The sequence below is a fragment of the Uloborus diversus genome, chromosome 2 (genome assembly GCF_026930045.1).
Source record: "Uloborus diversus isolate 005 chromosome 2, Udiv.v.3.1, whole genome shotgun sequence".
In the NCBI taxonomy this organism is placed as follows: Eukaryota; Metazoa; Arthropoda; class Arachnida; order Araneae; family Uloboridae; genus Uloborus; species Uloborus diversus.
The window spans coordinates 48506906-48524182 of record NC_072732.1 but is presented as its reverse complement, the minus strand read 5'-3'; the positions used below and the strand labels follow the sequence as shown (position 1 = coordinate 48524182).

Sequence of the window (17277 nt, the reverse complement as noted above, 5' to 3'; positions counted from 1 at the left end):
CCTGTAAATTATCCGGAGAAACGCAGCTTCTATACAGATTTTTGATTCTTTTTAAAGCTGAAAAGGAACATTCACTGGAACAGAAAAAAAAAGGAAGGAAGGAAGTTAATTAGGCTAATAACTAGGGCCCCTAAATTTGTGGTGCCCAGGTCCACGGACCCACCGGACCGTGCGATAATCAGGCCCTGTGAATAGAAACTTCGTATAAAAAACATTCACAAGGCATCCGCTTCGTCAGGATCGCTACTTTTTAAATTGTATTAATTAAAAATACAATAGAATATTTTTAAAAGATAAAAATGAACATGTAAAAAGTAATGTTTCGCAGCTAAAAAACTAAAATAGAAAATAATTTGTACTAAGTTTTAAAAAGTTAATGGATTTTTTTTTTTACTGAAGCGCAATCTAGAGCAGTGAACTGTATTGGAAAATAATTCTAAACAACTGTAATAAGTTAGAGTGAACCAATTTTCAAAACTAAACTGACAAAAAGGCTTTACAGCAGGAAAGCTTTATGGTTTATGTTACATAATTTATGAAATTATATGAAGATATTTTTGCATGCATTCTGACATTTCTTCTTTTTTAACCCCCGACACACAAAGGAAGGGTCTGTTTGGAACTTCTATGTTTCATAGAATTGGAATTATAACGTTTTTTAAAAGTATAATTTAATAATGGCTAAGCCTTTTATTCCCGCAATTGATAAAAAGATTCATTGTTGGCTGACAAGGAAATAAAACACAATGATTTAAAATTTTATCCGTTGTCAGTTTCTATATAATTACAAATGAAATACTTGACATTGATTTTTAATAATATAAGGCTTTTAAAAGGATTTTTAATTTTCCCTCTTGATTCTAAAGTTACAACTCAGTTGGGGGGGGGGGTAAACTTTTTAATTTTATCGTTGCTTGTCCAAATTAAAATTAAAAGTTGAAATCAGCTATTAAAGGTTTGGAAACTTATTTCCTTTAAAAAGTTTTACCTTGAATCATTTGAACTCCATATATAGAAAATCCCAACGGAGGAATAGTAATAGGAAATATCAGTTCATTTACTGCTAAGCTGGATCTTTCTGGCAAGCTTATTACAGAAGGCGGAATAGGCAAAACCTAAAATGTTACGAGAGAAAATTGTCAATATAAAATATTAAAAAGTTATTTTACATATTACTTTCCCCTTTTTCTTATTTTGTTGCTATAATCTCTTTCACTCAAAATTATGTAAAAAAAAAGAACATTAAATATATATTTAAAAAAAAAAATATTGCAAAATTTAGGGTATTTTTTTTTTTAAGTTTCCAATGTTTCCATTACAAATTGCACTATAAACATATGTAAATTAAATTGAAATGTGCTTATGAAATAGAATATGTATTGTACATATTAGCATAAAAGTTGAAAAATTTAGTAAAGTAGCTTAATCAAGGAGCAAAGTTGAAGAATCAACTTACACATGAGGCAAAATGTCAAAAAAAAAAAAAAAAAAAAAAAACACACACAAGAAAATCTGGACAAATATTCAATTTTAGTTCAAGCCTTTCTACAACATATTTTTTGAATTTTTAAAACATAACTGTGGCTTTATAAAAAATGTCTGACAACATTAATAGTGAAATATGATCTTCAGCTTCTACTTCTCCAGATCCTGCTACAATTCAGATTTTCAATCTTTATTAAAGAAACAGAATGAAACAATAATAACTCCTACATATTATGCTACTTTTAACTAGCTTTTCAATGAAAGAAATATCAAACGAAAAAAAGCAAAATTGCTGAACTTGGTTGCAGTTTATAATATAAAGGTTCAACTTTGCAGAAGTTTAAAAAGCAAACTAAGAGCCCAATGACAAAATCAAGATTAATGAAACAGATGTGCATGTTTAGAAACTGTAAAAGAAGAGCTCTTAAAACTTTAACAACTCCTCATTTCTAAATGTTATTGATAATATTCTATGGAAAGCAGGGCAACTATGGCAATGGCTCATCAGAGATTGATCAGCAGATGAAAAACTCCATTTATACATTTCATTGAAAAGGTGATCAACTGTTATGCAGGCACTACAGACATTATTATCATTCTCTTAATACTGCACATAAAATCTTTAATAATGTTTTTCCCAGAAAATGTTCACCATGCATGAACTAAAAACAATGGCATTAACTAGTTTGAATTTTTAGAAGTGCTTTCAGTTAATTATACATGTACAGTCGAATCATGCTACAATGCGATTCGACTTATGCGAAATGGCTATAACACAAGTTTTTCACGAGCAACGAATTTTAGAGTTTTCGCGAATTCCTCGCCAACAACACGAAAATTTGTGGCAACAATAACTTCGGTAGAGAGCAGATCAATTCTTTAATCTTCTGACGAGTTGATTGATATGCATCAGGGCTGATAGTGGACTCAAGTAAAATTTTCGGAAACTATGAGGAAGCTCAGACCTCCATAAAAACTCTTCAAATATCAGGGTGGCGACAGGAACTGTGAAAAAAAGTTCCCTGACTTTTCCCTGATTTCCCTGATTAAGTTCACCAAATTTCCCCGATTTACGTTACCAATGATAATGGTTTTCTTTCTTTGCTCTACTTGAAATCCATTGTATGTTTGTATAAAATGCAGTATTTTAAACGTTTTAAGTTGTGTAACTAAAGATATATTTTAAAAAGATGCTACTTTTTTAATAAATTGGTTTAAAAAAACATATCAAGTCAATTTTTTTGGGAGAAAAACCTACAAAACAGTATATTACATTTTTCTACAATGGAAATGTTATAGAAATTTAAAAAAAAAAAAATACTTTGCTTCCAGAAACCACTTAGCATAAGAATTTTAAGAAACTATTAAAATCTCTTAAAACCATATGTGTATTTATGATATTACGAAAAAGTAATTGAAATTATTTTGAACTGAGTTCTCAAACAGTATAATAATTGTTGCAAGAATAACAAGTAATAGTGAAAGAATAGAAGTACTGTAGTTATTCTTACATAACTAATTGACATATTTATGCAAAACAGATGAAACCATTTGACATCCATTCATAGGGAGCTTTTCTCTAATCAAAAACAAAGGTTTTAATGAATGAATACAGCATTTTAATAATAAAAAAAAATACTTACTTAAGTACACAAGTTAACTCTATTTCAAATGATTTCAGTATGTAACGAAAAAAATCTTAGATTGCTTTTGTAACAAACAACTTTGAAATGCAAGAAAAAAAAGAAAAAAAAAAGCAATTAGTTAATTTCAAAATATATAAAAGAAGTATACAACTTGGTTATAAAATTAAAGAATCACTAAAGTCTGAAGAAAAGAAAACCTTTATAATCTGTGGTGACAACAAATAGTATAACGGCAAGTTCTTTTTATTGAAAGTTCAATTTTAACAATTTAATTATAAACGCGAAGAAGTAATAACTTTTAAGCTTTTATGGTATTAATTCAAAAACCGAAGATTTCTTCTTGAAATCGTGATTGCAATACGCTAATTACTTCGAGACAATGAAATAAAGGCAAAGGAGCTAAGGCATTAATGAAGACTTCCTTTTTGCCTGTATGGTTGTTTATTTTACAAAGCATTGAAAGCGTAAAAAGAAATTTCAAGCTAGGTAAAATAAACAACCTAAAAGACACAGAAGCAATCTTGAGAAGTTCATCCTGTTGTTAATAAGTAAGATTCAATACTTAGACGTAGAGGTAAAAAGATGCACAAATATACGGCAGTGTATAATGGCACGTCATTAATTTTACTTTCTTTTTGAACAGATAATTGGCAGAAAATGCGTAGGGAATTAGAGTACTTAATTTTGTAAAGCAAAAAAAAAAAAAATTTCTTCATAAAATCAATTTTTCCTGATTTTTTGTTATTTTTTCAAAATTCCCTGATATTTCCCTGACTTTTCCCTGATTAATAAAGTTCCCTGATCTCCCTGATTTCCCTGATCTGTCGCCACCCTGAATATGCTTACAAAATGATAGAAAAAGTCATTTTAAAAGTTTTTTTTAAATAATTGATTAGTTTCACAATGTGTTGTCAGCTCATAATTTTCGGAAACAGCAACCTTAAATTTTGGGAACAAAAACATTCCCTGATGTACATGCGGCATGCGCTGTCATGGGAAGACTGATAACGACCTGAGGTCGCGCATCATAAATTATCATCTTCATTTTTGAGTTATGGGTACAGATACAATTACTGTATCTACTGAACAGTACTATTATGGTGCTGAATTTTATTATTACTACAAACTGTAAGTACTGTACTGTTTTATGCTATGTCTCTCTCTCCCGTTGATCATTGATTTTGTGCATCGTAACAGTATTTTATGTTGAATTATACTGCTTTTCTAAAATAAAAATTCAGTTCTTTATGTAAGAAATGGTAACATATAGTTGAAAACTCATTAAAAACGGTTTTAGGGGTCTTTATGAATGCACTTCATTATGAAAATAATGAAGTATGCTTATAAAACAGTTTATATACCAACCCATTTCCACAACGCGAAATTTTGACTTACGCGAGGGGTCTTGGAAAGAATCCCTCACGTAAGTTGAGACTCGATTTCAATTTGCACAGAACAATAAATACTCTTTTCCTTTCACCTCACTCCAAGTTTTTGCTAAAAAGTACAATAAAAATCATAATATTTTGACAGAAAAGAACAATATATTAGCCTACTTGGGCAGGCAAAGATCTTCTTCGTCTCATCATTTGCCTTATTAAGTATCCTTCTCCTGTGACAGGCAATCTCACAAATGTTTTCACAGGTTGAACCAAGGAGTTGAACACAATTACCAAAAACTACATAAACAGATTTTCTGTTAAACAATTGATTTTTTAAAAATTTCAATAAATTAACAGTTAAATATTTCTTGCATAACAACTTTTGAGAGGATATAAATTTGAACAAAAAATGTCAATGTAAACCAAAAATATTTTAACGTTTTACAAAAAAAAAAAAAAACAACAGGAAGCAGTGGCTTAGCAAGATTTTTTTCATTGACGAGTTTTCATTAATGAACTAATACACAAAAAGCACTACACTATAAACAAGGGTTCCCGGTATGTGATTTAACTGATTAAATTGGGTCCTTATTCTAGAATAAATAGCAGATATTTTAGGCAAAGACCAAAATGTAAGTGCTGTTCTCCCATTTAAAACTCAAAAATCAACAGTTTGTAAAAATGAAAGAGTATACATTTACCTGCAATCTTTTGGATGGTAATTAAGGGGACATTAATTATATTTAATAAAGATATGCATTGAATTTTAAAGTTAAAATATTTTTTTCAGACATTAAAAAAAAAAAAAAATACTCCAACAAGTCTTGTAGTATTGTCAAGAGCAGGGCCGGATTTGGAAGTGTGGAGGCCCTGGGGCAACGAAGGAGTGGAGGCCCCTAATCAGAGTTCGAAAAGATCATCATATTTTCGAAAATATCTGATACAGTGAAACCTGTGTAAGTTGACCACTTGTGGTGCAGTCCTTTGGTGGTCAACTTAGACAGGTGGTCAACTTATGGAGGGGGTAATGATTTTTATTTTTTTTTGCCATTTCTTGCACCATGTATTCATTTTTTGATTGATTGACACTTACTCTTTCTGTTTAACTCACTTTCATTGTTTAGTATTACTTTGAAACAATAATTTAAAATGTTGTTCAAATATTTTTAGAGATTATTTTCCCAGAATGACGTATAATGTGTCAAGCAAATTTAAAATTTCAGTAAATTGATCAAAAAAAAATCTTATTGTTTATGAAAAGTTACTCATTTGATATTAATAGTTCCTAAAAATTCATAGCTTCTCAAAAATTTCAAATTTTTCTCATATACATTTATAACCCCATGATGATCTACTTTTCAACAAAATAACTCCTTATTGAATTTGGCGCACTTACTAGACACTAGTTTTAGAAATTCCATATGTGTCAGCTAATTTTCTCTAGCTTTCTCCCTTTTCAATTAGTTTTAATATTTCATACTTTTCATTAATCTCAAGTTCAACTAACTTTCTTTTTGAAGCCATTTTATGTAAAACTATAACACAAAGAGCAACAAGCTGGACTCTCATAGTTCAAAAAAGCAGTTGAGAATGAAAATGTCGTATCTCTTAATCCCTTGCACCAGAAATACTGCAATGCAAGTAACTTTATTCTTTAGCACAATTCCATTGTTGTCACAAAATTTTACAACTGGAAAAAAATACTTTGTACTTTTCTATTGACACATGTTTTCATAAAAAAAAAAACAAGTTTGGGGAATAAAAGAGTTCCCATGTGGTTAAACTCAAAAGGAGGTTTAGTTATGCTACTGTTTCATTTAGTTAGTAAAACGCTGGTCTGGTATCAAAAATGTTCTTGGAAAGCTATAAAAAAATAAAAAAATAAAATAATTTGCTAAGTAAAATTTTAAAAAAACCAAGTGGTCGACTTACAAAGGGTTTTTTACAATGCGCCAAACCAAATTTAGTGTTTATTAGTGGTCAAGATAGACAGGTGGTCAAGATAGAGAGGTGGTCAAGTTACAGAGGTTTTCCTTTATTATATAACATAGGACTAATTCCGTTCCTGACAAAAGTGGTCAACATAGACAGGTGGTCAACTTACGAAGGTGGTCAACTTTACAGGTTTTACTGTACTTTTGATATATATCCGAATATTTTGATATATTTGTATATATCCGATATTTTCGATCAGCACTTTCATACTATATACATCCCCTGACCCGTGAAAAGTAGGATATTTTGTAAAATTTTATTGTGGGGGCCCCTTTGTTGTGGAGGCCCTGGGACAGTAGTCCCGCCTTCCATCCCCTAAACCCGGCCTTGGTCAAGAGAGATGCTTATGATTCCCTTGAAATTATTTCTAGTTATCAGCTCTAATTATATATATATATATATATATATATTGACACTCACTGTATCTGGTGTAGTAATCAAAAAAAAACTAGGGACTAATACAAAATGTTACATAAAACTAAATACACTATTTTTTTTCAAAGCATCGATTTTACTTTTTTTTTTCTACACTAGGTTTTCATACTACATGATTATATAAATGCTTTTATCTCTAACGCATTTTCATGAAGTGATAAATATGTTGGGGAGTTGAGAAATATCAGTAGGAGACAGAACATAGTGAGAATGTATCACCAACATTTTATTTTGAGTAAAGTTATTTAGTTATATGTAAGAACAGGGTGCTTGGTGTGAGGCCACTGTGACTTATGTCTTTTTTTTTTTTTTTTGTAATAATGCCTAATGTCTCTTCTTATTAGATCTAGGTAAGTGCGAATGATTGTATTTTATCATTCAGTAAAATTGGGAGTCTTCTTCGTTTAACGGAGAATTCCCCCCTCCCAAAACTTTAAGTTCAGGCCCTCCTGCGGGTGACTAAAATATATTCCTGTGAATCCTTGAGTATTTTGAGTGAAAACTATTATTGAATACTCAAAATAAATATTTTTATTAACAATATATTCATGGGCAATATATAAACAAACATCAAACATAGAAAATATTTAAAAAATTGGAAAAAAAACAAAACAAAAAGGGCTGATTGTTTTTAAAAAGATAAGTCAGAACTATTTGTTTTTTTAAGAATAGCTTAATTAGTTCGATACATTTTACAAATCAAGTAAAAAGACCCCCCCCCCAAAAAAAAAAATGTTTCAAAGTAGAATGCAATAATTATTAAAAGAAAAAAAAATTAAATAAATTATTATTTTACCTGGCTTTCAATCTCAGTGAACACACATTGGCTGATGTTTAGATCATCACAAAATTGAAGACGAGGCAATATAGTAGAATTTGACAACAATAGACGAATAGATTTTCCTACTGCTTCCTAAAAATGATAGTTACTACTACATGTTAAAACTATTGTAATATTTCAAAACTCAACACTAAAAAATACTCATTGGAGAAGCTCCATTAATTTAATTTTTCATGTTACAAAAAACAAAATTTTGCTTCCCAACGATGTTACTTTTTGTAAAGTTCCAGAGTTTAAAAGCTATTAGTCCAAAAAAAATTGATTGCATTAAAATTTAAAAACTCAGAGGAAATGCATAAATTTAAATGATAATAATCAAGATATAATAATAGATACTTTATAATAATAGATACTTTATAATAATAGATACTAAATATGTAAGCAGATGTTACAAAATAAAAGAACGAAAAAGAGTTTATTTATTTATTTATTTTAATAATAGCTAAACAAGTTACAAATGTTAGTTACATTTGAACTAAGATTCCATACATAGTGCTGAAGGATCTGGTAAAAATTGCATAATGTGTTCTTCATTTTGAAGCACAAACAAAAGATTGAAAGATAAAGTCCTGCATGCTAACACGTAGCTGTGACATATGTAAGCCAATTTTTCAGCACACAAAAATTGCTCAAAAAAAAAACATTTGCAGCCTAAAATAATACTTTGTTGCAAGCGAAAAGTTGCTAAAAAAATCAAGTGAAGAATGTATTTTAATGAAATTTTATGCTTAAAAACAGGCAATCAATTTAAATACGAACATGCAAGTAAACAATGAGTTATGATTGTAAAAAATCTATAGTAATTCTTTGAATCAACAATTTAATAGGTCTTTTATCGATTCAATACCTTCTTGTTCTACTAAAAATAACTTTTGAGCAGCCATACCAGCTAAAGAATTCTATTTGCTCTGAGCTATGACAAATGGCAAATTTTAGTTAAAAAGAGGGGGGAAGCAGGATTTTTAGGGACCTAACAAGGAGGAAAAAACATTTCGGGCTTGAGAAATCACACAAAAAGTCTAGCAGTTTTAATACACAGCAATGAATAATGTAGTGTGGTAAACTACAGTGGAGCATTGAATATTCTAAGTCAATTGACCAAACTGTCCAGTAATCTGAACATATTCCTCTTGTTTTAACACGCTTTTTATTAGCTTCATTTGTATGTTTGTTAGTAACTCTCCTTTGGACTAAGAGCTTATTACTGTTAGTACATTCCACCACTTTATGACCGTTCGTAACCGAGTGGTCTAAGGTGCAGGTCTTCGCTGACGTCCACCTCTGGGAATCAATGGGCGTGCATTCTAATCCCCTCTACACCGAAATTAAATTTATAATCTTGCAACTCAATTTTCGCCCACTTTTTGTGATCGGATTCTTTTAAAATTTGGAATACAACCTCAGATCTGATAACCATGCAATATTCTATAATCAAATTAATTTATTAACGATAAGTTATTAGTTTATACTAATTAACACGCTTTTATTAACTAAACTTTTATGTTTGTGGGTATGTTTGTAGGTCCAAATTTCCTTTGGACAAATAGAAAGTGGCTTATTAGAATTACTTACAATGTACAAATCAGAGCTGCGGAGTGTAACAATGTTTGCAAATGAATTTACCAGAAAGCATTCAAAATGCCTGATGCAAATAATGCAATAGAATATTAAGATACATTCCATTATAAAAATCAAACACACGCACAAAGATTTCATTTAAGAGTTACAAGTGTTAGCAATATTTAGTATCTAAATCTTATTTGACAAAAAAAAAACAGTAATTAGGACTTTATATATTTTTCAGAAATAATAAAATAATAGTTTAAAAAACTAAAAAAACATGCTTTTGTAGCAAAATGAACTAAAAATTAAAAAATAAAATAATAGTTTAAAAAACTAAAAAAACACGCTTTAGTAGCAAAATGAAATAAAAAGTTCAAAATAATCTTTGGATGACAAGTATATAAAGTAACTGACCAAACACTTAATTTTACTGTAATAGAAAAAAAGCATGGGGGGCTTCCTATCAGTTGTCTTAAATTTCTTCAAAAATGTAAATAGGCAGCCCCCCCCCCCCTCCCACGCTTTTTTTTCTATTACAGTAAAGTTAAGTGTTTGGTCAATTATTTTATATACTTGTCATCCAAAGATTATTTTTAACTTTTTAGTTCATTTTGCTACTAAAGCGTGTTTTTTTTAGTTTTTTAAACTATTATTTACGACTAAGAATGAAAAATCAAAAATATTCCCCCAATGCAAATGAAAATAAGGAAGGAGGAAATCAAGATTGAGACAACAGAATTCTAATAGCCTACACATACTCATACTATAGCACTAGGAAAACTTAAGTATAATGGAAAAGAGAACAAAAAATATTTTACTAATCTATCTCTTCATTCACTACTAATTGTGAATGGAACATCAGTTCTCTGCATTGAATATGTGTATTTCAACAATTTTTGTAAAATCTAAAGCATTCCTGAAATTACTTGTCCAATTAATCAAACTTTTGACAGTCCAAATTAGCTCCAGTCTGGACAGGGTTGAATATTCAACTCTCAACTGTATGAGAGATAGAGAACGTTATAAACTATATATTTTAATGCAAAAGAAAAACTCAAAACATATGTTTCAGTTGTAAATAGAAAAAGGATGTTAGATACTTGGAAATTTCGCATAAAAAGGACCAACATTGAATTATTATATTAAAAACAATGTTTAGTTAAACAAATAAGATGCAACTTAAAATATTTTACCTTGCATTGTGAATAACCTTCAGAAAGCATTTTAGAGTAATCATCTGAAACATGCTGTTTTTCAGTACCTCTAGGAAAAACGGGAGAATAAATATGGAAATCACAGCTTAAAAAAGAATAAACACACTACACAACAGCACAAACACACACTTTTGCATATCCACACCCATGCCCACACACACAAAGTTAAAGGGAAGTATTGGCAAATTTTTCAATTTCAATTTTGTTAGTATGGAGTCCAAAACGCATTTCTTCAAATATCTCAAAAACTTATTATCGTAGATACTGCCCTTTACTTTCTCATGGCAGCATGTATACTGCTGTGGACAGGTAAACAGGAGTAACTGCAGAAACAGGTTTTTGAGATAGTTGAAGAAACGTGTTTTGGATTCCATACTAGCAATTGGGAAATGTTGAAATTAAAAGCTTTTTTTTTTGCACTTTTTTCCCAACGGGAACCGAATAAGCAAGCTTGTACAATAAAGCTAACATACAATAAATGAAAAAATGCAAAAAGTTGACAGATTTGCAGTTATTACCCTTTCCTTGCCCACATTAGTGTACATACAGTGTGGTCATGGTACAATATAACCTATTAAGGCACTTGCACCAAAGAAACCATTAGAACTAGAGACATACCGAGTAGCATTTTGGCCGAGTACTGAGTACTCGGCCTTTCACTACTCGGCCGAGTTAACGAGTATCAATTATGTTTTAAGAAAAACCACCAATACACATGTGATGAATTTTGAACTTATTGGAATAGTAGCATAGACCTCCTTGTCCATGTAATGGTTTTTAAAACTAAATTCCTGGTGAAATTTAATTATGCATTATTTAAACTTCATTTATATATAATATATGTATATATATATATATATATATATATATATATATATATATATATATATATATATGTATATATATATATGTGTATATATATGTATATGTATATATATATGCAGTGTTCCTGCACTGCTTTTAATGTTGTTTTATTTGCTTTTATTTTTAAGAGCAAAGGTATTTTTATATTTCTTATAACTAATTTTTGTTTGTAGCAAAAATCCATTTTTAATATAAAAATTCTATATTTTCTATACTTACTTTTTTTGCACAATTTTTAATAAATAAGTTTTATTAACTTTAATGACATTAAAATAAGGATTTATTCCATTGAAGCATTTCAAACTTCATTATTCCCAAAATTTAAATTTGACTTGTAAACTTGAATTGTAAATGATTGCAGAATATTATATATGCTTAAGCTTTTTATAAATTTTTATATCTGTCTTGGACAATATTCAATTTTTTGCAACTACTTGGTATTGGCCGAGTATCTGATCAAAATTTGGCCGAGTGCCGAGTACTCGGCAAATTGGCCGAGTACCGAGTAGTTACCGAGTACTCGGTACGCCTCTAATTAGAACCAACCAACAACTGAGTGCTTTGAAAGCGGGCGTACCCCTTCTTTATTTTCAACACTATATCAGTTACGGTTGATTGTTTGTTATACATAGTTACCTTGAAGTCTTAAGAGTGATAAAGATTGGAAGAACACCATCAAATGTACTTAACACAGCTGAATTCTGCGTCATGTTCTCTCGGATGTTTTCATGCAAAACATCTCCAAATCCCCCAAACTTCACAAAACATCTGTGAGACTGTGATGCAGAATTCAGCTGGGTTACGGCATGGATGGTGTTCGGCCTATGTTTATGACTCTTAAGACTTCAAAACAACCATGCATAACTAACAATCAACCACAACTAATACAGTGAAGTCTCAATAACTCTGAGTCCAAAAGGGTCAGCTAAATCCTTTGAGTTATTGTTAGTTCAACTTATGGAACTCAAGAGTTTGGGACCCAATGAAAACTTCGAGACGAAGGAATATCCCGGTTATAAAGCTTTGAGTTATTGTGAGTTGAATTTATAATGTTGAAAATAAAAAGGGAGGAAGGGGGAGGGTATGCCCACTTTCCGACTACTCTGTATGACTGTATACTACTTTGTATGACAGACTATAAAATAGCAAAGCTTTTTTTGAGACCAAAAACTTTTTTTGAAACAGCTGTTGTTTTGTTACATAAAGTTAAATATAAATAATACACAGTAAAAAATGAAGCAGAATTTGCAATTCTTACTTATAACTACAAATTCACTATAGATGGCATAGCTATAAACAAGTGGCACTATATATATATACCACACAATTAAAACTGAAATTTAAGCAGTAAGATACTGCCATTAAACTAGGGCTAAGGCAATACATGCAATGTACCAACACTTGGGTGGTTCAAAAATACATGTAAAAAAAAAGTTCCTCCTACATACCAGGACACCCCTCAATATTTTTACACTTGTAAACAGTAATATACTGGAAGAATTTTAGCTTCCTATTTAACCTGAAAGAGGGTGCTCAACCTCGCCCCCCCCCCCAAAAAAAAAAACTTCACTAGTATATGGAGGGGGGGTTAAAAAATACATTGAACTGAAAAAACAATGCTACATATTACAATATACACTAATAATATGCATATAAATTGCAATAAAATAATTTAAAAAAAAAAAAGAAGCCGGGTAAATTTGTGGCATTTTCTATGCTACGACTAATATTAAATTAAGGGGTCGTTGAGCACCATCTTAAAATTTGAAAAAGAAGCTAAAACTCTTACAGCATAATACTATAAGTAAGTCTTAAAAAAAATAGAGGGTGTCCTGGACTCTAGCTGAAAAACAGGTTTTTTTTGAACCACCCTAACCAACATCCCAGTCTTCCCACCCAGAGACAGCAGTTTTGTCCTTGCTCGGGCTCATCAGTCTAGAATAGGGAATAATCATGCTGCAGGTAGGTGTCATCTCATTGGAACTGAGTATATTGCAAGTAGTTCTGCCTTAGCACTGGCTTAGGGATGGTAACTAACAGCTTAATACCAAAGCTTTGCCATCAATTCACGAGTTGAACTGCACCATATCTGCGGATTCTTGATTGCGAGATAAATTTAATTTATCTAAAAGTTTGTTGGTACTCTCAGCTTCAATGAGATGACACTTGCCACCAGTTCGGTTATTCTCTATTCCAGACTTCGAGTCAGAAAAGGGACAAAACTGCAGTGTTTGAATGGGAAAACTGGGCTGTCGATATAGTGCATGTAAAATTGAATATGTTTTTTGGATTTCCCCAGAAGGAAGAAAAATTCAAGATAGAGAAGTTTAGGACAAAAGAATAAAAAAAGATAATTGAAAAAAAGAGAAATAATGCATTCTTTAGATTAAAATTCTCTAGTATTAATGTCATTGAAGATTTTTACTGTACTATTTACTGTAAAATGAAAAAAAATATCAAAAATGCTTTGAGGTAAAATGTAAGTAAAACTTAAAAAAAAAAAAAACATGCAAATAAAGAAAATTGAAGTGTGAAACAATTAGAAACAGTCCGGTGTGGACCCCACACTACTATTACCTATGGCTATTAGATAATCAAAGTTTTAAAGAATGAAAAAAAATTTAAAAAGAATGTGTACTCATGAACAAATGTAAGAAGCAAGACTTCTTAAATGAATATCGTTTTAGACATGTTCCTACACATATAAAAAGTATGTTAAACATGGAGCATTGTCCATCGCAGCAATGCAACAAATAGTATTAACTAATCATTTAATACATGTATTCACAAAAAGAAAAAAAAAACCTTACGTAATTCCATCATGATGCTGTACAACTCCAAGAGCTTTGTCTGTAATATAAAAACTCCAATTAACTTTTAAAGTAATAGAAAATAAAATGACGATATTCACTGGAAACATTCAAAATTACTATCTATCTTAAACAATGCATAAATATAAAAATTTACTGTAAAAAATTCAGATGTGAAATCTCCTGAAGTATCATTATACAGTGCCCGCCACTAATAAAATCACTGGAGTATAAAATCAGTCGCTTTATAAAATCAAATCTGGAAGAACAAAATCATTACTATATAAAAATATATTAGAATTATAATTTAATAAAACCATTCGCGCGCGCGCCGTTTTATAAAATTAAACTTTTGGAGAGCACATCTTAAAAACCGAAATGAAGGGGAAAAGATCACCTTTTCTTCTTTTTTGTCTGAATAGAAGCAGGATTTTATTGTTACTTTCAAGATTTGAAAACAGTGTAGCACTAATAAGATAAATTCCACATAAATATTTTTTAAAAACACGAAGGTCCAGGTGAGGGTCGTACATTTTTTTTTCTTGGGGAGTTGAATGAAAAGAAAAAGAATGAAGTACCCACAGGTGTTTCAGAGCCACCCAATATTTAGTTGGCGCAGGCTGTTTCCACTTACAGATCTATTTTGACTTACAGTCCTGCTCACCAACCACCGAGTTTCAATTAGATTGTTCTCATTCAGCTATGTACAGAGGTTGACTGTTCATTTTTACATTCATTTTGAGTTAAAATTATTAGTTAGCCAGCATGCTAAACGTAATGACTTGAGTATGAAAGATAAATTTGAAATTTTGCATAAGTCTGATAAGCTTCCTAAATGTGTTGTTATTGCATGCCCCCATGACTAGCAGTGCTAGACCAGGTCCATGAGTTTGTTTACCCTCAAGAAATCCAACACCGTCACTGGGTCTTAAGTCAAATCCCTCCTGGAGAGCCCCAGGCAAGACAGTATATGATCAGGCGAAGCCTGCTCAATGGAACACTTGAAACAATTCTGAAAGGTCTTCGACCCCTCCGAAAATTTTAAAGTTTTAAGATGTCCACTACGAAAACGGGCAAGAGTTGTTTGTTCCTGTCTGTCAAACCCAGGGGTCAGGGAGTCACCAGGTCGTGAACATCTGTACCAATGGTGTTCTGGCTGGACAATCCAAGTGATATTATCCCTGTGTCTAATCTTTGAGTGGATCTCCTGAAAGGTGAGTGATGCCCTTGGCTCTGAGACCTCAGCAGCACCAACTTTCGCCAAGGTATCCGCGATCTCATTACCCTCTATTTCCACATGGGAAGGGATTCACTGCATGTGAATTTGATGAAAGATAGAAAGTTGTTTTAGTTTGTTGAGTATTGAAACTCCTACACTATCATTCCTAAATGCAGATGGCGTGATAGCAAATTAGGGATTTCTCAATCTTTACTTTTAAATTCTGTTATTCAAACAACAGTAAGTCAATATTTTAAGACCCTTGTGTAATTAAAAATTTGTAGCTCACATAAGTTAAAACATCAACTGTTTTTTGCAACACTAAAAATTAAATATAAACAATAGTAATTTATTTCTTTTTTAGAGTATTTAAACGTTAAAACCATTTTTTTTAACTGCATGTATGTTGGTTTATAAAATCATCTGCTTTATAAAATCAAATATCTTTAGAACGAATGTGATTTTAATAAGCGGGGGGCACTGTATTTCTTTAGTATGTTACCAAAATTGATTGAAATAAAAACAAAACTACACCTTTTTTAACATGTTTTTTTTTTTTTTCAGTCAGACATAAAAAGTTGCCTAATGTAATTTACAGTTGTAAACTATACAGAGTAGGTATAAAATAACCAGATTGGAAAAAAAAAATAATAATAAATCAATAAAAGCAACAAATCATCATGTTTTTAATAAGGCATTTTGTGAACCTTTAAAAAATTAATTTTTACCCATTGGAAAAAAATTATGAATTGTCTTTGAAAAATTGTAGAGATAGAGGGAAAAAATACTTACATAATGTGGAAATATTAGCATTTTCTACATCAGCCAAAGTTACTAATTGTTTGCAGGCCTAAAAAAGATGTAAGAAATACATTGTTATTTTATATAAACAACTAAGAGGAAGAAATGTATAATAGTTTGAATAATTTATAAGATGCATTTGAAATCATTAAAGTGCACACTGCTTGACTGCAATTTTTAAAGCTTTCAATTTTCCCTTGTCCCTTTCCATATTTTTAGTAAAGAATAGATTTTTAGATGCATATTTATGGTTGTTTAGGAAATGAAAATGGGGAAAATGATCTCAAAATATGAGCAAGTTTAAGTGAAGTGTTTTCTTTACTTCTTTCAAAATACTTGAAACAACTGTATTACTCAAGTGTATAATGGATATTTGGGAATAACGGAAATTTGTTCAAGGACGTTTTGGTTTCCTAGGATTCAATAGACTGAAAAAGAGTGGAAAAAAGTTTTTTTTTTTTTCACTTTGAAACAATCATTTGTCAGCATGTTGACACGTCATCTTATGAGGATAAATTTTTTATAAACACAAAATTGTACAAAGTAATAAAATGCTTTTAGTTTATCTACTAATGTTCAGCAAAAGTGGTGCATATCCTCTACTTAACAAACTTGTAAGTAACAAAGCTCCCATTAATAGAGTCTTGTAGACTTCAGACATAAGCATGTGCACCACTGATACACTATTTTTAAACAAATAATACAACATTTTGAAACAAATAATAATGCTAAAAAGGAAAATTTAGAAAAAGGAAACATTCGATAAAAACTTACCTGAAAGAAAGCATTTGATTTTCGAATTTGAAGTTTTAGTGCTGGGCGACTAGTGAAGTAGCCCGTCCAGTACTCATGCTGCTTTGAAGCATATGGCATGAAATCAGTTTTCATGGTGGTCCAAGTAACATTACTGTTATGAAGACTATTTAAGTAGCATGATGGTGTAGAATAGAACATATTAACTTTCATGCCAACAGATTGCTATGAGGGAAAAAAACAAGTAAAAAGGGAGAAAAAAGAAAAAG

General features: G+C 30.7%; 1 protein-coding gene across 1 annotated transcript in view; it reads right to left on the bottom strand.

Annotated features, from left to right (window-relative positions):
* The window catches only part of LOC129217022 (lysosomal alpha-mannosidase-like), a 48288-nt gene that overhangs the window by 16353 nt on the left and 14658 nt on the right, over positions 1 to 17277 (bottom strand). Inside the window, exons 7-13 of the mRNA XM_054851254.1 lie at positions 17030 to 17233; positions 16247 to 16304; positions 14236 to 14275; positions 10541 to 10610; positions 7740 to 7856; positions 4688 to 4810; positions 989 to 1115 (exon numbers count right to left, since the gene is read on the bottom strand). Of these exons, the coding sequence (XP_054707229.1) occupies positions 989 to 1115; positions 4688 to 4810; positions 7740 to 7856; positions 10541 to 10610; positions 14236 to 14275; positions 16247 to 16304; positions 17030 to 17233 (739 nt within the window). The remainder of the gene's footprint in view (positions 1 to 988; positions 1116 to 4687; positions 4811 to 7739; positions 7857 to 10540; positions 10611 to 14235; positions 14276 to 16246; positions 16305 to 17029; positions 17234 to 17277) is intronic.